The sequence below is a fragment of the Myxine glutinosa genome, chromosome 2, assembly GCF_964187855.1.
Source record: "Myxine glutinosa chromosome 2, kmMyxGlut1.1, whole genome shotgun sequence".
NCBI classification, from domain to species: domain Eukaryota; kingdom Metazoa; phylum Chordata; class Myxini; order Myxiniformes; family Myxinidae; genus Myxine; species Myxine glutinosa.
In genome coordinates, this window is record NC_136262.1 from 12,855,612 (window position 1) to 12,878,113 (window position 22,502).

Genomic DNA, 22,502 nt, shown 5'->3' on the forward strand with positions numbered 1-22,502 from the left:
TCCAAACGTCCATGTCGCTTAAGGAAATCGTGTCCTAACAGAACGTCAGCACATAACGCAGGTAATACCATGAGATGCACGTCTGGGAACATGCGTCCCTTTATCACAAGTTTCAATCGACATTCCCCTTTTGTGCTCAGCCGAAGTCCTTGGGAGGCCATGAAGATCCGTCGTGTAGTCCCGAGAACCGGCCACCCATGTTGACGCACTAGTCGTTGATCGATAAATCTATCCGTAGACCCCGTGTCGATTAAGGCTTGCGCAAAAACGTCCTCGACCTTGAGCGGAATGATGGCCTGAGCAAGGCCGGAAGATCCGGCAGGTATTGTGCCGTCCGGGCGAGAAGATCGCGCTTCGCAAGTGGATCCCACACCGGCTGCAGTTTGCCGGTCGTTCGGGCAGTCCGTGGAGGACCCCCGTAACAAGGGCATAGTTGGCCGCGCTGGAGCAGGAGCATGTAATTCGTAAAAGCCGCTGTCAGAGGACGTTCCCACACCGGCTGCAGTTTTACAGTCGTTCGGGCAGCCTGTGGAGGACCCTCGTGACAAGCGCATTGTTGGCCGTGCTGGAGCAAGTGCGTGTAATTTGTAAGAGCCGCGTCAGAGGGCACTCGAGTCACGCGTAGAGGATCATTCACCGTTTCATGAGCTGGAGCAATAGCGTGTAATTCGTAAAAGCCGCCGTCGGATGGCGCTCGAGTCACGTGCAGCGTTCGCTGCGAATCCAGAGGAGTTTTCAAAGCAGTACCTTGTTGCTTGTTTGAGGTGGGCGTCCGGACGCCAGCCAAGGCCGATCGCTCCGCGGCCGGTCGTGGTCGCGCCAGTTGTTTGGGCGGCCCGATGTCCCCCTCCAAGGACGAGTGTGCAGCCAGGGGCCCACGAGGAGGGGATACGCTCATCAAGGCCGGGTGGGGCACTCCGCTCGGTGCCCGGTCCGTTGGCTCATCGATAAGCCCATTCAAGGACACGCGGGCTCGCGTGCCTCGCGCGGACTTCTTGCAGACCTTTGCGAAGTGGCCCTTGGTGGAGCACAGATGGCATATTGCCTCCCGAGCCGGGCACTCTAACCTGGGATGCTGCCAGTTGCCACAAAAATAACACTTCGCGTACCGTTCTGGCCATGGCCGGGCAGCGGTAGCAGCAGTCAGGCCGGAATCCGAGTCCGCCTCAGGAGCAGCCAGGGACTCGGCCGTAGTCGAGTCCGCTCCCGTATCCTCGGTCGGTCGCGCGAGTTGAGAAGTCCCCGCCACGACTCGTGGGTGGTCATAAGCGGTAGATTGTTCACGGGCATCCGTAAAAACGTGAGCCAACCGTAGGGCCTCCGTGAACGTCAGGTCAGCGGTCTCCAGGAGCCTGAGCCTCAAGCCCACAGAGCTGACCCCAGAGACGAAAGAATCTCGGAGAAGGTCATCCTGAACTTGCTCGTGAGTCCGCACCTCCTGTGCGCCGTCCGCAAGGATGTGTCGCAGCTCCTGTGCGTAGCGATCGATCGACTCCGTTGGTTGTTGTCGCCGCTGAGAGAGCTGGTGCCGGTTGTAAACCGGGTTCCGTGTCCTTACGTATATTCGCTTTAGCTCAGCCAGAGCAGTAGCGTACGTCGCAAATCGTTGAATGCACCTGTAGACGCGGTGGTTAACCTTCGACTGTAACACGGACAGTTTCACCCCGGCAGTGGGCTCAGTTTCCTGAGCTGCGAAATAGTTCTCCAGCGTTTTGAGCCAGTGAGTGAACTCCGACCCCGACTCCTCGGTTTGTGAGTCGGCGTCGAGGATCGGTACAACGATCATCTTGTGTCCCGCCATTTCGTAGATCTTAAATGATATTAAATGTCGTGAAAATCATCCACACACATGACTTGTCCCGTAGGTTGGTTTAATATCATTTAGATCTGTGGTAACATCCTGTAAAATACATTCATGCAATAGACATCAGAATCGGGGTATTACATGGGAAAGACCGATAACAATAGGCAAAGCAAGCAAGTCCAGCATATAGGTGCGTACATACCATTCAAGACTACAGGACTATTTGTCACAGTAAATGTCGCATGAGTGGCCTTGCGTCGCGGTCGTCCCGGTCTTATAGACGCCCCTTTAGTGGGATAAGCGAGCACTCCCGGGTTCACCTTCACCTTCAGTATAATTTCACTACACATACATCGTTTATTCGGACACTTAGTTGACTCAGTTTGTTTTTTGAACATAGTCGAGGCTCGTAGCTCGGTATAACGAGTCTGTTCGTTTTTCCTGCATCGTTTCAGGTTGCTGATAACGTCTACTTCCTGTTTCTCGTTTCCTATTACCACAAAGCAGTGTGCTTTGTATGAGGCAATGCACTAGAGGAGGTGCTCAGTGCATTGGGTCACGAATCAAACCTGTCTACAAGGTTTCATTCGAGCTGTTAGACAAACAGGGGTGGAAACATATCCTCCATCCACCTCCGGTGGAGGAGCTAACAAGGATCTATAAACAGGGGATGCGTAGATGAACAAATATATATTTAGGTAGTAGGTTGGAGACAGCAACCGCCCAGGGTAGTACTACCGTTCTGACTCAGGAGCGTTATCGTGGTGCCCGGAACCATCTTACACTCTCCGTGTTAGGATCGCTGGTCTTACATTCTGTCTCACTCAAACTATAGCTACCGGGCCTAGCTTCAACCTCTCTTTGTCACAAACAAACATCATATACTTTTCATCATACACTTCTCTTCTCTTTTATTTAAGGCCTGGCCTCAATGAGGGCTATATAGTCCGTGCCTGGAACCTCCAACATAAAATATAAATAAATAAATAAATATCGTCATGAGTAAGAATTGAATGATTAGTCTAGGATTCAAGATGTACACTACTCACAATAAGTTATGGATATTGTGGGAGTGAGTTGATTTTTTTTTTTATAGGGGTTAGGGTTAGGGTATTGAAATCAAGAATGCTGTGTTTTTTCACACTCATTAATAACCATAGAATTCGGACCAACAACTTTTTTCAACATAATTAATACACAAAATCAACCACACCGAAAACCTGCCAATATCCCTAACTTATTGTGAGTAGTGTATGTATAATATTCGGATACTAGGATGTGGAGGAGTAATTACCACCATCGCATCCTCGACATCATTCCACGAGGAAATCGTCTTGATATGTTATGAGATTGGAGTGCGGCAAACGTTCATGTTTCAACAGAGACTGTTACTATTTACTCATGTCTAGCGCTTACATCATAGTGATCAGGAAGTAACAATCTGATAAACTGGTGCTGAAGCATGATATTGGTGTCTCACATTGACTTTGATGTGCCTCTTGTTTTATTTTTTGTTTTTTTCTGTTCTCTGTATTTCTTTTCATGTTGCTTTCAGGAATAAAGACCTAAGACACAGGTAAGCACTCGTGTACCTCAAAATATTCTGAATCCTTATCGAATACAAGCTGTAAGATGTGAAACTACTGTATATGCTATTTTACACTGTCATGGTCTCCTGACATTCTTACTGGATGTCACACTTGCATGTTAGGTGCATGATCTGTTTTTGGGGCAAAGGTTGTTTAGGTTTCCGCATGAACTAGAGTAAGGTCGGAAAGATTCCTCTGTCGGGAAAATGGAGCAAGGTGCCCTCCATCATCCAACCCTGTATAATAGTGCAGCTGTGCAAGTAAAAGTTTTAGATCCTCAGCGTAAGGTGTTGCGTCAGGAGCACAGCCGCACCCTCAGCCAGTGATGCTACCCCATAGACTTTTGCTGCATACGAAAGATGAAGACTAAAAAAATTATGCTCTTCAGAGGCATCACAATTATTATCCCAACATAAGTTTTAATAAAAACCAAAAGGAAAACTAGAACGGCACTGGTAGATCGCATAGTCTCGCCTCTCACGCTCATTCTGTACAGAAATACCATCGTTAACTGAACACGATACTACAGTATTATGGCCCACTGCTATTATGGCCCATTTATCCCATATCATCCATGCACCCTATTATGTCACATACATTGCCATTAGCCGTAACTTTATTGATTGTTTATTGATTATTAGGATATCTAATGACCACTTTTGTGGGCATTAAGACTAAATTGCATCAATGAAGGTGAATATGATTTATTGTTTTTACTATATTCCCCATGGCTAGTCGATCATGCGTATTCAATTTCAAATCGATCTATTAAACGGTTCCAGAGAAGATTTTTAAAATGTTTTTATTTTCAATCCGATGTCACCTCCTGACCACGTCACGATGATGTCATAAATGTAATTATTCACTCCCATCGGGTCGTAGATATATTAAGTCTTAGATTTTTTGGATAAGGATTTCAATTTCACCAATTATGCTGGAATACCACTTCACCAATGACGTCATCGTTATCACTCTATATATACACCATGAGCAGTTGACAGCATCTGCCAAGTTTCAATTTTTTTTTTGTTAAGCGGTTTTGGTGAAAATTATGTCCAATATTTTTCCTTTTAATCCAATATGGCTGGCACACCATGCGACCTATAACGTCAGAGTTATAATTCTCCTATTCTCCATGGGAAGTTCCTCCTATGTTTAAAGTTTTGCATTGATCAGGCAAGCGGGTGCAGAGACATTTTTAAACCAAAAAATACATCGATGCGGAAACACGCACAGATACTAAACGGGGGCGATGACAGGGCCGTTGCAATATTCTCACATCCCCTTCGGAGCGAGACTAAACATGAACCATAAAGCATGATGATGGGAAAACGATGCTTTCCTTTCACTATTTTATTTTTATCTTTGTTAAACGAAAATGAATTAATTTAAAATGACATTATGTGTGTGATCAGAAATTGAAGTGAGAAATGAAAAACATTGTCTATTATCGTGCGATGTACAAATATTGTATTCCATACATGTAACATTGATGACTCCCAGCACGCTCTCATCAGAAATTGGATAAAATTTACATTAACTTCATACATCAGTAAAAGATTAGCACAAATGGCAATAATCACTACTGCTGGTCCTTCAACTGCCACAATTATTCCCACTTCATGGGGTCGTCCATGGAAGGTGTTTGGCCCAAATCTTTCGCGAACCTGCCAGCAAGGCCCTGAAGATTGCGGGAATATGAAATGTGGTCAGACTGCTGGTAATAACTTACCCAATAAGACACTGGGGTATTTACCATCCATCAACGAATACAAGCCGGTGGGATACCCGGCTTAACATCCATCCGAGGGATGGTGCACTTTGCGGATGCAACACCCTGTCTGCTAAGTTTCATTTATAGTCGTGTGAGGAATCGACCTCAACAGCCTAAAGATGTGCTATTTCAGCAACAACCTGACTATGCTAATACTCTCTTTATAACATCAAACGGACTCACATCCCTGGTAACGTCTCAATAATGACCATAAAATTAAACAAGGGGAATCTAATTCAATGCTTAACCGGATCTCTATAGCACAGCAGGCCATGCTCAACATGCCACCCACAGGACTTCACTGTCAAATGATGAGAATAACGTTTCCACTGAGCACTTCAACTTCCATCTACATCGTGACGTGGAGACATTCAATCAACCTGTGCTACGGGTAGCACAATACGGGTTCTTAGGCACTGCTCTCCATGACGACGGAATGGTAACCATAGGGAACAATATAACTTCATGTCCTCCACCACAATGGCATGCTCATAATAGACTTTCTGTCTGCTAAGGGCTTGAAAATTTGAAAAATCCTGGATTTTTTTTGTTACAGTATATTGTATTTAACATGCCATGGGGAATATTTTTTTTGAAAAATTCTAAAAGATAGGAAATTGATAAATTTTTATTCTATCTCGAAGAAAATTTTATTTTTATATATATTTTTTAATTTAATTTAATTTAAAAAATTATTTACTTCTAAAAATTTTCGAGAAGAAAATATTATATCTAGAAAATTCTATCTAGAAGCATGGTTTCCTACCTGGGGGATTAATTTGCTGGGAAGGTAACGCAGGCATTGAACACGAGGACCCTACATAAATTAATCGTCTTGGATGGTATTCATGGTTGCTTGATAAATACTGTTACGTCGGTAGGGTAGAGCAGTATCTAGAGTCAGGTAGATCTGAATAGGTAACATGCTTCGTCTGTCGCGATAGGGAATCTACCTGTAATTTCTGTGTGTGTAGTCCGGTTTGTCGGGTAAGAGTATACCTGTGAGCATACCAGGACGTTCGAGTGTTAGATAGTGTAGGGATTAGGATAAACCCCTGTGTGTCAAACCTGGTAGCCAAACCTTTGTCCCTTATGGCAATGCATACCCATATAAACACTTAGACAGGCCCTGTAGTGCACACAGTAATTAAATTCCCTTCCCTGACAATGACTTTGGAAGAAAACGGACAGGAAACCAGGCCAGGACACCGCCGATGATGGCTGCCGCCGGTCGCATCACGAACTTGCATAGCAACATGCCCAGGAGGCCTGTGATTGGTCAGCGTGGTAGGCGCGAACCTCCAGCCAACCAGTGCGGGAGGCGCGAAGACGCAACTAAGAAAGAGGTTCGGTGGAAGGCGCTGGTTGGTGGCGCGCCAAGGCTGACGTCACCACCCAGGTGATAAAAGTGTGCTGCACGACTTTTCAGCAGCTCTTGAGCAGGCTCTAACCCTTGCGCTCTCTGGCTGTCTCGACGTGCTTGAAACTCTTGCGCTTCTTCTTGGTCTTGAGAGGTCCTGGTGGTCATTGGCTCGCCATCCACGTAGTGCTCGGAGCAGTGCTCGGTGCTTGTGCTTGGAGCAGTGCTCGGTGCTTGTGCAGGAGCGGGGCTCGGTGCTGTGAATGGGTGGGACCTCGTGTGCGAATGGAGTGGGCGTTGGCTCGGGCCTTCGCGGTGCTGTGGTGCTGGAGCGAGGGACCTCGTGGTGTGCAGCGGGGCTTGGAGCCGCGTGGGGACAAGACGACGGACAGTTAGGACGCACCATTTCATATTACATAACGAACGTTTTTCTTTTGGTTATTCATTTTCCTGTGTGCTGTTTCTGAAGTGAGGTGTGTGGGATCCCAATTTAGGCTCTTTATTTGATTACCGTCGCGTTTCATTGTATCGGGTGCCGTGAATAAATCTTTATTTTTGTACATTCTAATTCGGTGTCGAGTACATTAATTTCCCTGCAGCTGCCGTCGGTTCGCTGAAGATAAGCGCTTTTGCCACAGCTTCCACTTTCCTTCTTCCTCCCGCGTTTTATAGCCGAATCCATGTTTGGTCGTCGCCTCAAGTAAATCCGTTGTGGTCCATCCGCGGTCCCTGGTCTTAACCAAAGGGTCCGTGCGACAATACAATATACTGCAAAAAAAAAATCCAGAATTTTTCCAATTTTCAATTCAATATACTTGCACTTGCATATTGTGTAAACATAAATAAAGGTGGAGTAGACACATTGTACTCTCTTGACTTGAGGTCTTTACGCTCAGAAAGAAAAATTAAACCAGGAAGTTCCACAGATTGATGTAGCTTACACAGTCTAGACAATGACGTGTATCATTCAAATAGAATCCGTGGAAAGTTTTTAGTAACAGTAGCTCATTAACTTGAGGTTGGTCTCAGGATCTGTTTGTGAACATTTCATAATTTTGACATTTTATTTGAACTCTAAACAATAGTTGCTGTCCAAGAGACTGAGTATTAATGTAAGTTTTTGTCATCTGGTATCACTTGCATTTTGTCTCTTCTTTCTCCTTTTGTGTTTTTACATCCGTAACCTCTACTACTAATCCGCATGCCCAGGTGAGGGGCGCAGCAATCCCCTTGAGGGTTGGGGGAATTGACCCTTTTGCATTTCATTTCCTTGGGACAGGGAAAACACAAGGTTAGGCCAGGAATTTGTAATTTGTTCAGGGTGAGGGCGATGGCTCACCTACTCTTCACAAAGGACACCGTAGGATCTTTAACGTTCACCGATTATTATTGTTGGCATATGGGACACCTGCTTAACGTCCACCCAAGGGATTGATGATGTTGATGATGATGATGATTGTCCACACATTGATGAATCACTCTGCCTGTGAAACACCGGGATGACAGTTTATGGCTGGGTCGGGATTCAAACCCAGAGTAGACAGCTTCACGGAAAGTGTGCATACTTCTTGGCCATCCTGCCAGCCCTGCCAATTAGTAGTACCTTGGGAGCTTTCAATTTACTTTGTTACATTGTGTCACATGATTCAGCAGTTGCTTGTCAGATTTATTGATGCGTTTTGTGAGTCGTGACATGATTTGCGTGTGATGTGTACAGTATAAACCCCTCGCATCGCTACTACTTGGCCATAGACCCTCTGCGGGGCTCGCTTTTGGTCTCGGATGCTGGTACCCGCAAGGTGTACCGCGTGCGCTCCCTCACTGGAGCTGCAGTTGAGCTCATTAGTAATGGGGATGTAGTAGCAGGAACCGGTGAGTCGTGCCTTCCAAATGATGACAAGCGATGCGGTGATGGTGGCCCAGCAGTCAATGCATCTCTCACACACCCCCGTGGTAAGGACACCACCATCACATTAAATTATTATGACGATACATGACAAAAGAACTTACAGGATTATACACTACTCAAAGTAAAATTAAAGGAGCAACACTTAAAACCTAAACCAGCTTGTGTAACGTAATTGTCAATCCACTAGTTGAAATATTTTATTTAAATGTCACTGAATCAGGACTTAAGATCATAAAGGTTACAGTACTTTAGGAACTCTTTATAGATCAATGTATGGAAATCATGGTAACAACACATGATGTTCTCTTGGCAGATGGAGCAGGTCACCAAAATGTGTCTATATCGATTGTAGCTTCCCTGATTACCCCCGTGTGGTTGAAGCGAGAAGTGGGGTTCAGCAATTATTGGTTCACATTGTCTGCCTGTGTGTCTACAGACGTTGGTCTATGATTGAGGAACAACTTGATTTCAATTCAATTCTATATTTTGGACACTGGAGAACACGAATCGGAATGTGAATCGGGAAACGAACCTGCACTTTAGCAGTACTTTGATTCTGAATTTGGTAAAATGTATGAAATCTTGTCCTGATTCTGCATGCGCAGAGAATAGTGAGATAATATTTTAGTCTGTCTGCTTGGCAGTCAAACAAAATAGAAAATCATTCCAAACAGGAAACCTGCTGTTTTTAAGGACATCGTAATGGTACAAACACCAGGCACGAAAAACTCATCGAACGAGTTAAGTAATGTGGTGTAAAAGATGCAGCATCAACGGCGGTAAACTTCCGGATTTTTTTTCTAAAACCTTTAAAATCGTTATTTTATTTAAATTGAATTATACACGTGAACACTGAGGAGCACAAATCGCCTTTTTGTCACTTTCAAAACCCTTCCGTTTAGCAGTGTTAGACAAAATATTACGTTATTTTACATCATCACGACCAATCAAATTTGCTGCTCGCAGACCCCGCCCACGTTCTTGTTTCTCGAGACTGCACGGGGTAACGTGTTCTATGAACTCTCTCGTTCTTAAAACGCATTTGCATCAAGTTTTTTCATATATGGCAATATTCCTTCTTAAGAACATATAAACACAGTTGAGATATTTGTAACATCGTTGTTTGATTAATTCAGGGTTTTTTTTGTTTGTTTGTTTTATTTGTATGCAAGATCGAGGCTTGTGTAAGAGCCAACAATAATGACAAAAAAAACCAAAAGGACACACAAGACATGCAATAAAGAGAGGGGGAGACGAGATGGGGAGAGAGAGAGAAGCACACAAGTACAACAGCAGAGAACAGGGACATCGGGAGATCTGTGGGAGGGAGAGGGCTTGGGGGGAAGGGGCGTGGGAAGGGGGGAGGGGGAGTGGGAGAGGTATAAAACATATGGACACAGCTTGGACTTCCAGGAAAGAAGTTGGAATTTCAAAAAAGTGGATCTGGGGTGAATTAACGGGGGTAGAAAAGATCAAGGTTTTGGATGGGGGAAGATAAGAGACGGTGGGGTACAGGTGTTTTAAAGATCTGGAGGAAGGAGTGAGATTGAAGAGAGCAAGGGAGTTTGTTCCAGAGGTGGGAGAAAAGAAGAATGAAAGAGTGAAGATGAGCAGAGAGTCTTGCTTTTGGCAGTTTATCCATAAGAGGGTTGCTGGCAGATCTTGTGCGTCCTCTAGGAACATTTGGGGGACAGAGCACAGACAGAGCTGGGGGAGCTAGGCTGGAGAGGAGTTGGTAGAAGACAGACTAACGGGTTAAAGGGTTAATGGCTCATGCCTGTTCAATCGTGAGCCAAAGATATGAGTGCATGTTTGATGAATGTACGTTGGCAAGAGGATCGATGGTGGGAGTGAGGCTAAGATATATATATATATATCTATCTATATATATCTATATATATATATCTATCTATATATATCTATTGCGAAAGAATTGCGAAATTGCCTGTTGCGAATTGCATGTTGCGAAAAAGAATTGCGAAAGATGATGGGAATATTGCCTGTGATTGATGCTGTGAAGAGGAACAGGTTGAGATGGTTTGGTCATGTATTGAGGAAGGATGAAAGTGACTGGTTGAGAAGAGTGATGGAAGTTAATGTAGAAGGAAGTAGAGGACGGGGAAGACCGAGAAAGACTTGGCTAAAGATGGTGGAAGATGAAATGCGGGCAAGGGGGTTAACAAGGAGAGATGCAGAAAATAGGGCAAAATGGAGAAGATTGTCATGGGGACCGCAAGGCTAACCCCCGCTCTAGCAGGGAACATGGCCTTAAAATGCATGTTGTTGTTGTATCTATATATATCTATCTATATATATCTATATATATATATATATATATATATATATATATAGATATATATATATATATATATATATATATATATATATATGCGCGTGGGCGGCAGTATCAGACATATATATATATATATATATATATATATATATATATATCTATATATATATATATATATATATATATATATATATATATATATATATACTATATATACTATATGTATATATATATATATATATATATATATATATATATATATACTGTATGTATGTGTATATATATATATATATATATATATATATATATATGTATATATACTGTATATATATATATATACTGTATATATATATCTATATATATATATCTATATATATATATATATATATATATATATATATATATATATATATATATATATATATATATATATATATATATATATATATATATATATATACAGACTTGGCATTTAATATGGAATTTTTATTTTTTTTTGGACGGGTTTACTTTTTAACTCAGTATATCAATCTGGTGAGTTTCTTTTACACTTTGGTGATTTATTTGTTAAAAGAACCATGTCACTGATTGTCTGTCGCAGCAAGAAGTCAACAACGGGATTATATCACAGGTGGCGTGGCAAAATGTACGGACAGGTGCATTTGACGATTGGCTTCACAGTCGGGTATACAAGGGTTGTTGCGTTCTGTATTAGTGGAAAACAACTGCTGCACGTCTCCAAAAGTTATTGCCGCTTCCTCTGGAGATGGTCCGTCAACTCGACAATGCTGTTTGTCATGGAGTGGTGGCTTTACGAAATTACGGCATGAAAGAGCGTGCTATTGCTCGGCAGTATGGCATCACTCAAGGTCAGGTGTCAAAGATCCTGAAACGAAATGCTCAGAGGGGTGTCCCTACTCCAATACCGAGGCCAGGACATCCCCGCAGAACCACAAGGAGGGATGATCGCCAGCTGCACCGGTTAGTCCGCAATGGCCGTACCAAGTCAGCTAATCGGCTTAGAGCTGAGTGGCAGCAACTGACAAATGTGCCTGTATCCAGAAGGCTAGTCAACCAACGACTGGTTCAAGCAGGCTATCGTGCCAGGCGTCCCCTGAGAAAGCCACGCCTGACCAGACAACACCGCCAGCGCCGACTGCAGAGGGCCAAAGAGCACCGTCAATGGCAGCCAGGTCTTCGTGATCTTCACTTCACGTGGAATCATGTGATCTTCAGTGACGAGTCTAGATTTCTGGTCTATCGTCAAGATGGCCGCGTCCGAGTGCACAGAAAAGTGCATGAAGCCTACAACAAAGATTGTATAGTGCCAAGAGTCCAAGCTGGAGGTGGTGGGGTGACCGTTTGGGCTGCTTTTCATGCAGCGGGCAAAACTGAACCTGGTTGTTCTGAATGGAAACCTGAACCAGTTCAAGTACAGGGCCATTCTGGAAGAAACATTGCTTCCATTTGCTCGTGCAGCCTTTCGAGGAAACTTTGTCTTCCAAGATGACAATGCACGGCCTCATCGTGCTCGCATGATCCAACACTTTCTGCTGACCGTGGTGTAGAGCATATGGAGTGGCCTGCCATGTCCACGGATATGAATCCGATAGAGAACTTGTGGGAAGAATTAACGCATCAAATCGACCACTTGGACCAGTAGCCGACCTCTGTGCGTGAATTGCAGCAGGCTATTGTCACTGCATGGCAAGCGATTCCTGTCCAAACCTTGGCAAATATCGTGAACAGCATGCCTCGACGTGTACGTGCTCTCCTGAATGCTCGTGGGGGTTACACGAAGTACTGAACTGTAATTTTACTGTCCGTAATCCCAGTCGTAATTTAACTTTTGTTTTTGTTAAAAAAATTTTGGCTAATGTGCAAAATAAAGAGAAACTTCTGGAAAACGTACAGAAGTTTAACACAGTACTGTCCATGTATTGAGTTCGATATCAGTTTACATCACTTTCAAGGATCAATTTATTTGTTTCGAAATGTCAAATGTGGTTTTTGTTTCTTTTAAAGGTCACATTAACAAAATCTAGAATAATTTCAACATAATTAAAATGAACTTTTGGTTCTAAGACATCTTGAAAGTAAGTTCACCCCCACAAAAAAAGTATTCCATATTAAATGCCAAGTCTGTATATATATATATATGTATGTATGTATATATATATATATATACAGTATATATATATATATATACATATTATATATATATATATATATACATATATATATCCATATATATATACATATATATATACATATATATATCCATATATATATACATATATATATATACATATGTATATATATATATATATATATATATATATATATATATATATATATATATATACATATGTATATATATATATATATATATATATATATATATATATATATATATATATATATATATATATATATCAATTGTTACGGACACGGCTTTTAGATGTTATATTGACCGAGCGGTGGTGTATTTAACCGCGTCCGAACAGTTACTCCCCGATTAGAACCCGATTCCAACCGAACGTTGACTAATCGCGCTACAGATATTCAATTGGGAAACCTCTAAAGCGACCGAAAGAGAAGAAGAGAGAAGAAAGACAGAGTTTGGAGGAAGAACAGATTTATTATACACACACAAGCAATATTTTAGAGCGACCAATATTATTTACAGCAATAGATGGAAAAGAGCAGTCACACAGTGCATTGTTAACTTATTCTATTTCATTTACTTAATCCCCAAGACAAACGAGTAGGACAGGACGTTCACACTCACACGGTGGATATTGCAGGCAGGTAATGGCTCGAGGTTGATTGCTTGAGAGGAAGGCAAGGTCGGAGGCCGCAGCTTTCAACCCCTCGCGGTTTTGGCGGGAAAACCTCCGTCGCGTATCCGCGGCCGTCACGCGCTGGCTCGGCACACCTGCTCCTCTTCCTGGGGTGGAGCCGTCTCCCTCCGTTCAGCGCGTCTCTCCAACGACAGGGGATATTGCAGGCAGGTAGGTAGGTAGGGCTTGCGGTGGATTGCGCTCCTCTTCCAGGTCATCCCCCAGCGTATCTCTCAAGGCCTCTTCGTAAAGCAGTTCCTTACATTCGCTTTTATCACCTCCGGCGGAATTAAGCCGCCGGCTCCGAGGGCACGCCTACCGGGTCACTCACCGCGGTGTTGATTGGCTGTTAGGGCCGGTTCACTCCTGCCCTCTTCTGACGAGGTGGAGACACGCCTTTCTTCTCCGACCCTGTTTCATGGCCAATGGTGGTTGAAGAGAAAAACCGACCAAAATGCGGAAGGCAAATGGAAGGGAGGTTTTTGGGGAAATTGGAAGGGCCTACGCTTATTTTGTTTGATACAATGCAAAGTCAATCTAGTGGAAAACACATACTTAGCCTACATGGAATAAGGAAATACACTATTTAAAAGATATATCGTGACCTGCGTGTATGTTCTATGAAATTAATTAGGAGGACGGCTGCGACCATTATTTACATTACCAGGATGTTACCATACCAAAACCATACTCTTCACATCCGTTACCCTTCCTCCAAAATTGTTACACTCCTCAAAACCCGTTACACTTCTCAAAACCCGTTACACTTCTCAAAATCGTTACACTGCACCCTCCTTTCTTCAGGCACGTCCTCGGGCCTACTAGACTTAACTGAGTGTGACATGTAGGTGTAATTCCCTCTACAATTAACCTGACCCTGAGTGTGACAATTTTAAAACACAAATAAGTATGTCCCCCTATTGCATTGCATCCTGTCTAACAGACTCAAGCCCACAGCTAACCGAATTACGGAATTATTCTGAAACTATACATTTACGGTGGGGAGCATTATTTACAATGACGTGATTTCTTATTTACAACGCAACCCAGGACCTGTGTGTTTTTTTCTTTTCTTTTTAGGGAACAAGAGAAAGAAATTCCTGTTGGGAGGGAGGAGACAGCACGCATTGCATCGATGCACCAGTACCAATACCACCAAAGCACCCAAAAGCACCCAAAAGCACCACAAGCACCACAAAGCACCACTCGGTGCGCAGTCACCATGGTTCATAATAAACACAACAAAACAACTGGTGGTGGTCTTCTCCTTGTCTGCTGGGCCGATGTTCTTCCTGACGTCTTCTGGCTTCATGCGGCCTATTTGGACATAATAAAAAAGCACAACTTGTGTTCGTTTTTTATTATTATTTAGGGCCTCAGGGGCCAACTAAGGGTGGTCCACCTGTTTGGCATAGGTGCCACCTTACCGAGGTCCGCAAGCAAGATTCCCTGGCCTCTATGGCCGGTCTCCAACAGAGGTGCTCTGCCCCAGAACCTGGGGTCCATCAAGTGGTACTTGGCCGCCGAACAGCGGTCCATAAAGTGGTACATCAACGCAATGCGTGCTGGTTCTGGGAATCTCGGGCGCACAATGGCCACCTCACGCACGCTCCCCTCGGCACCCAATGGCGCACAGGTCATGTGGGAGACAAAAGAAAGACAATTGAGCGAGGGGTAAGGTCACAAGGGTACACGTCAAACAAGGCAATGCAAGGTGAAATGCGTACGGAGGGCGAAGTGAGAAAGCTCGTCCCTACCGTACGTCACCCCCCTGTCACCTACACTACCCTTGCTCTTACCCCATATTTACAAAATCTACCCATTTACAAATTCGTCACTACTGTCACGTCTTCCCCATATTTCCCTTATACCAAATTCGTCACCACAATCCCTCTACTTCAAAATTTGCCATCATCAAATTCATCATCAATCCTCATAAGGAGGCAGAGATGGAACATCAAAGCACAATGTCACACCCACGTCATGATGCGTCTCACAATCCAAACATTTGCATCATAAAAAATAATCAAAACATGGCATGGTGTGGAGTACCTGTCACCTCAGGTGAGTGGATGCAGATGGTGCGAGGAGATCCTTCATCCTAACTATCCTCTAAATGACTTTAACACACTTTACACTACCCGGGGTCTTTCCCTGCCAATCCATTGGCCAACTTACACTATGGGTTCTAATAACCAATTCCCATTGGCCAAACTGTGGTGCTCCTCAATTTTGGGGTCTCACTCCCCCGATTCATCTCCCGGTGCTCTAGCACAATTTCTGGGCTGCGACGTGTACCTCTCCCAACAGGTCTACCCACCTGCACACCTCCACCACTGTAGTTGCCACCCGAGCTTACCTAGCTCCTCACCCTAACCTAACTAACTGGGGACAGCCCCTCTCCTGGCTCTGTCACCCCTTGGTGCCCTCTGGCACTGGGCTACCCGGGTCCGTCCTCCGGATCCTCGGGCCCCATCCACACAACTACTACCGGCTCCCAGAGCCCACCTGCGGCCTCACCTGGCCGACATCCTTACAGTGGTGGAGTGCCCAAACCAACTACACACACTAACAGGCTACACGCCCAGCCATTTCCACAACACCAACGCACCCATCCACATACCATTCTGTCACCCGCACCACAGATGCCAATATCCAACTACAATTTACCTATACCCTCTACCTAACACTTACACTACCCGCCCCGGGTATCCGTGATGGGGGTCCACTCTTCCCCCATTCACACCTTCGCACCATCCACTCCACTCCACAATTTCCACCATACTCACTCCACGACCATCCATTCCAATACTCCAGATATTCCACACTACCATTTATTCCACACAGCCACATACACCTGTTCTTCATTCACCTGTCGTTGCACACCTGTGCAATCATACCTGGTGCCACCTGCACCCTCCTTTCTTCCTGGACCATTTGGTCAACACAACACGCAATCACCACTACTCCCTCATACACTGCTCCACACACCTGTTCAGTTGCACACCTGTGCAATCACACCTGTTCCATTCTCACCCAATCCTCACACACACGGCATCATCTCAGCTAACTACTCCCCTCTGAAACTTGCGCTTCCCAGTCGTCCCTTTAAACTATTGCGCTCCCACGTCATTATCATCCATACTAATCTACCTGTGTCCCCACTACAGGTATCAGTCACTAACTAACCTTAACGTTACCTAATGTCATCTTCGCTAGATCCCTACAATTATCCAAGCCCTCCCTGGCTCGGTTGTCATAGCCACCCCATAAACTATTGCGCATTTGCCCCCACCTGTGAGGGATGGTGGATTTGCCATCCCACCACATCGGGGGTCTCTCACTACCAATTTCGCTCGTCCAAATCCAACAATTCAAAAATTTTCCATTTACCGCCAATTCTATTCACTTTTCTAAATTTCGTTTTAAATCACTATCACTATCACCATCACCCGTCTACTTATTACATCCTCTCGGTGCGCCAATTCACATCTACAGCCCGGCTTCGTACAGCCGAGCACTGAACGCGGATTCTTTTGTGCTGGCGGCTGGATGCGTCCCGCATTCGGGGCCGGGGCGGGGGCTTACCCGGGCCGAGATCCCACGCATCACCTCGGCGTGGAGCCATCCAATGTCCCGATCTCGACCTGCCGGCACGTCTCAACAAAACGTGGTCGCCATAGCGACCCTTCCTATCCAGCCGCCCGCTCCGCCTAGTGGAGCCCGGCCGCGGCCGTTCAAAGCGAGGCCCAGCGTGGATCGCGCACGGCGGTTCTTTCGAAACCGCCGTGGTTCGGATCCCCGCTGGTTCTCGCGGCACGCGAAGCCCGGCACGCACCGAGGGCCCGAGTCGGCTATAAGTCGTTCTAACCTTTAACCCAGTTATCGTCGACGCTTCACCTGGATTCCTACAAGCATACGCTACCCCTTTCTTGCTCATACATGCAGCTGTTCCCATTCTCCTCGTACCTTTCCTGACACACCTCGGTACACCCATTCCACTCACAGCCTTGGTCACACACCTGACCACCGAACACTTTGGCACACATTCGTTGCTCGCACACCTCACCAATACACCGCTTCGCGCCCCCTCCTCGGTCACTTCCTCTGTGACAATCACAGGTGTGCCCTCATTCGCACACCCAACCACGTGCCTCACTACCAACTCAAATGTGCCTTCCCACACACGCTCTACCATTCCAGGTGTGCATCCTTCCATCCCAGGTGTACATCCTCGCTCACCTGTCACAACCAGCTCACTCTCCTTGTCACTCTCACTACTCTCACCACCACTCTTGACAGCGCACTCACCCTTACTTTCGACGGCACACTCTTTCCTCATGCACCCGTCCGTTACACACCTTTCTCGCGCACACTCTCCCGTTACACCCTCTGTAACACTCACCACAGACGTACACTTTCTCGTTACATCCTCTGTAACACTCACCACAGGTGTACACTCTCTCGTTACTTCCTCCGTAACACTCACCACAGGTGTACACTCTCTCGTTACTTCCTCCGTAACACTCACCACACCGCGCTTCCATGTACCCCCTCGCACACGCGCTTCGACCGGCTCACTCCTGACGGCACACTCACTCCTCGGCGTGCACTTTTTCCTCACACACCCCATGGTCGGACATTCTCGCACACCTCTTTTTTCGCACACCAGACCTGTCGCACACCTCACCAACGGCCTTTCACGAACACCCGGATCCAATCCAATCCCCAAGCCGACTGAAGCTTTCCTCACATCATATACATTGCCACTCACCTTGGCACCTCGTCCCCGCACCTCCTTTGCCACCTGCAAACTTTTTATTTGGTTAGTGAGCACCGCATCATGATTTGAACACAGACCTTGTACATATTCCATGACTTCCTCCTTTATCTCCCTCTTAGTTTCCCTCCGTCTCTTCTTAATTTCACTCACCCCCTCTTCCACCTCCTCTAATTTTTCCTTTACCTCTTTCAGCTCCCGGTGCGCCCCCTCGATTTCTTCCTCCATTGCTACTTTAACCGTTTCTATGTGCGTCCTTACCTCCCGGTCCTTCGTCTCCATTACTTCTGTCACCTCTTCCAACTTCTTCGTCAACCCCTCATGTACCATTTGACATTCCTTTTGTGTCGCTATTAATTCATTTTTTATGTCTTTTTGTGTCGCTTTTAAACCCCCGATGATTGCAGTGTTCTTTTCCACTTGGTCCGCTAGTTCCCTTTGTCCGACTGTCAGCTGTTCTACTCCCTTCGTCAGACTCTCTATTCCCCCCTGTAACCTAACCGTATTATTTCTCACCTCTTTCTCCATACGCTTTTCGCCTCGCTTTACCTCCTCGCGTAGCCCAGAGACCTCCTCACTTACACCTCGTCGTATCTCCTCCTTCACCTCCTCCATCTGGTTCCCCATCTGTTCGATTTCCCGGGCGGATTGTTCCCCTATTTCCCGCAATTTGTCCTCCATCCTATTTTCTAACCCCATTAGCCCATTTTTCACCCCCTCTAACTGATTCTCCTGGGCAGCCATTCTGTTTTCCACCCCCGTTAACCCATGTTTCACTCCTTCTATCCCATTGTCTAACCCCTCAAATTTCTTGTCTAACTCCTTAAAATTATTGTCTAACCCCTCAAATTTAGCTTCTAGCCGTTCCCCCATTTCCCCCATTTTTCCCCCCATTTTGCCCCCCATTGCCCCCATTTGGCCCTCTAATCGCTCACTATTAGCCCTCGCTTCGTCCCTCATTTTGTCCATAAGGGCCCCGATTTGTAGCAACAAAAGGTTTGAATCCACCAGGGGCGCTACCACGGTCGCGGGCGTGGCAAAATTTGGTGCCGCTACACCCACGTGCGCGAGGACGCCATTTTGCGCGTCTGACACCCCCTCAACCGCCTCCTCATTGCTCTCCTCCTCCCTTTCTTCCACATACATTTCCCCTGGTTCCTGGGTTACCCCTAACCCGTCTATCTCCCCCACCGACATCCGATCGCCTTGATTGTCCATGGCACGATCTCAAAATTCGGGTTTTATAAAACAACACAATTTCGTCCGCTTTATAATTTTGAGCGCGTGCAGCGCGCTCCGGGTCGATCTCACTCCCCGACACCAATTGTTACTCTAATAGTACAATTGGTGTTCCAAAATTTGGGCCTAACAATTTTAGTCCCAGGTTCGAATCCAACTCCTCGACACCAATTGTTACGGACACGGCTTTTAGATGTTATATTGACCGAGCGGTGGTGTATTTAACCGCGTCCGAACAGTTACTCCCCGATTAGAACCCGATTCCAACCGAACGTTGACTAATCGCGCTACAGATATTCAATTGGGAAACCTCTAAAGCGACCGAAAGAGAAGAAGAGAGAAGAAAGACAGAGTTTGGAGGAAGAACAGATTTATTATACACACACAAGCAATATTTTAGAGCGACCAATATTATTTACAGCAATAGATGGAAAAGAGCAGTCACACAGTGCATTGTTAACTTATTCTATTTCATTTACTTAATCCCCAAGACAAACGAGTAGGACAGGACGTTCACACTCACACGGTGGATATTGCAGGCAGGTAATGGCTCGAGGTTGATTGCTTGAGAGGAAGGCAAGGTCGGAGGCAGCAGCTTTCAACCCCTCGCGGTTTTGGCGGGAAAACCTCCGTCGCGTATCCGCGGCCGTCACGCGCTGGCTCGGCACACCTGCTCCTCTTCCTGGGGTGGAGCCGTCTCCCTCCGTTCAGCGCGTCTCTCCAACGACAGGGGATATTGCAGGCAGGTAGGTAGGTAGGGCTTGCGGTGGATTGCGCTCCTCTTCCAGGTCATCCCCCAGCGTATCTCTCAAGGCCTCTTCGTAAAGCAGTTCCTTACATTCGCTTTTATCACCTCCGGCGGAATTAAGCCGCCGGCTCCGAGGGCACGCCTACCGGGTCACTCACCGCGGTGTTGATTGGCTGTTAGGGCCGGTTCACTCCTGCCCTCTTCTGACGAGGTGGAGACACGCCTTTCTTCTCCGACCCTGTTTCATGGCCAATGGTGGTTGAAGAGAAAAACCGACCAAAATGCGGAAGGCAAATGGAAGGGAGGTTTTTGGGGAAATTGGAAGGGCCTACGCTTATTTTGTTTGATACAATGCAAAGTCAATCTAGTGGAAAACACATACTTAGCCTACATGGAATAAGGAAATACACTATTTAAAAGATATATCGTGACCTGCGTGTATGTTCTATGAAATTAATTAGGAGGACGGCTGCGACCATTATTTACATTACCAGGATGTTACCATACCAAAACCATACTCTTCACATCCGTTACCCTTCCTCCAAAATTGTTACACTCCTCAAAACCCGTTACACTTCTCAAAACCCGTTACACTTCTCAAAATCGTTACAATATATATATATATATATATATATATATATATATATACATACATATATATATATATATATATATATATATATATATATATATATATATATATATATATATATATATATATATATACAGACTTGGCATTTAATATGGAATACTGTTTCTTTTAAAGAAATATTATATATATACATATAGTCGTGTGAAAAATTAGTACACCCCATGTACAGTTTTGACTTTTTCAACATATTTCAACATACAGCTATTTGATCTTCATTTCAACAATATTGACAGATAAAGGTGATATAATATAACAAATATCATGAAACATTTACATTTTGTAGTCCATTGTATAATTAACATAAACATAAATGCAAATTTCACATGTGGAAAAAGTAAGTACACCCTTGGCTCTAATAGGTGGTATTGCCCCTTTGGCAGAAACAACCTCAAGTAGGCGTTTCTTATAACTGTCTACAACTCTGACATCGACTGGCAGAAATTTTTGCCCACTCCTCCATGCAGAATTCTTTCAGCTGTGCGATATTTGAGGGGTTTCTTGCATGCACAGCTCGTTTCAAATCCCCCCACAACATCTCGATAGGATTTAGATCCGGGCTTTGACTTGGCCATTCCAGAACCCTCCATTTCTTTCTTTTCATCCATTCCTTGGTGGATTTACTGGTATGTTTAGGCTTTAGGGTCATTGTCATGTTGCAAGGTCCACCTTCGGTTGAGCTTCAACTTTCCGACAGATGGCCTCACATTATCCTCAAGCACCCTCTGGTACAATGAAGAATTCATAGTGGATTCTATGATGGTGAGCTGCCCAGGCCCTGATGCAGCAAAGCTGTCCCAAACCATAATATTTCCACCACCATGCTTTACAGTTGGTATCAGGTTCTTGTGGTCAAATGCTGTCTTTGGTTTTCGCCAAACATGTCTTCTGGTACTGTGGCCAAATAGCACTACCTTTGATTCATTTGTCCAGAAAACATTGTTCCAGAAGTGCTGGTCTTTGCCTGGGTGTTCATTGGCAAACTTTAGTCTTGCCCTGATGTTCTTTCTGGACAGCAAAGGTTTCCTCCTGGCACACCTCCCATGTAGATCAGATTTGTGCAGCCTCTTTCTAATGGTAGATTCGTGCACTTTGACATCAACAGTGGCAAGAGCTACCTGTAGGTCCTGTGATGACATTGTGGGGTTGTTCGAGACTTCTTTCAGCATCTTGCGGTCTGCTCTCGGGCTGAACTTGCTGGGGCGGCCTGGCCTGAACAAGTTGGCAGTTGTTTGGAATCTTCTCCACTCGTAGATGATCTTCCGGACAGTCGAATGATCGATTTCAAATTGTTTGGAGATCTTTTTAAACCCCTTCCCAGACTCGTAGGCATCTATAACCTTCTTTCTGAAGGCCTCAGAGAGCTCTTTTGAGCTTGGCATGGTGACGCAGCACACTTCAACAACAAAGAGCAAACCAAACTAAATGTCTGAGGTTTAAATAAGACAGATTCCTCCAAGATCCTCTCTAACGATGTTCTAATCATTTGCACCTGAGCTGGTGTACCTGATTCT

The 22,502-nt window shown here is 45.1% G+C and overlaps 1 protein-coding gene across 1 annotated transcript in view; it reads left to right on the forward strand.

Annotated features, from left to right (window-relative positions):
- Positions 1-22,502, forward strand: part of LOC137422414 (teneurin-3) — a 419,444-nt gene that overhangs the window by 333,522 nt on the left and 63,420 nt on the right. The window contains exons 21-22 of the mRNA XM_078772563.1: positions 3,360-3,380; positions 8,245-8,480. Of these exons, the coding sequence (XP_078628689.1) occupies positions 3,360-3,380; positions 8,245-8,480 (257 nt within the window). The remainder of the gene's footprint in view (positions 1-3,359; positions 3,381-8,244; positions 8,481-22,502) is intronic.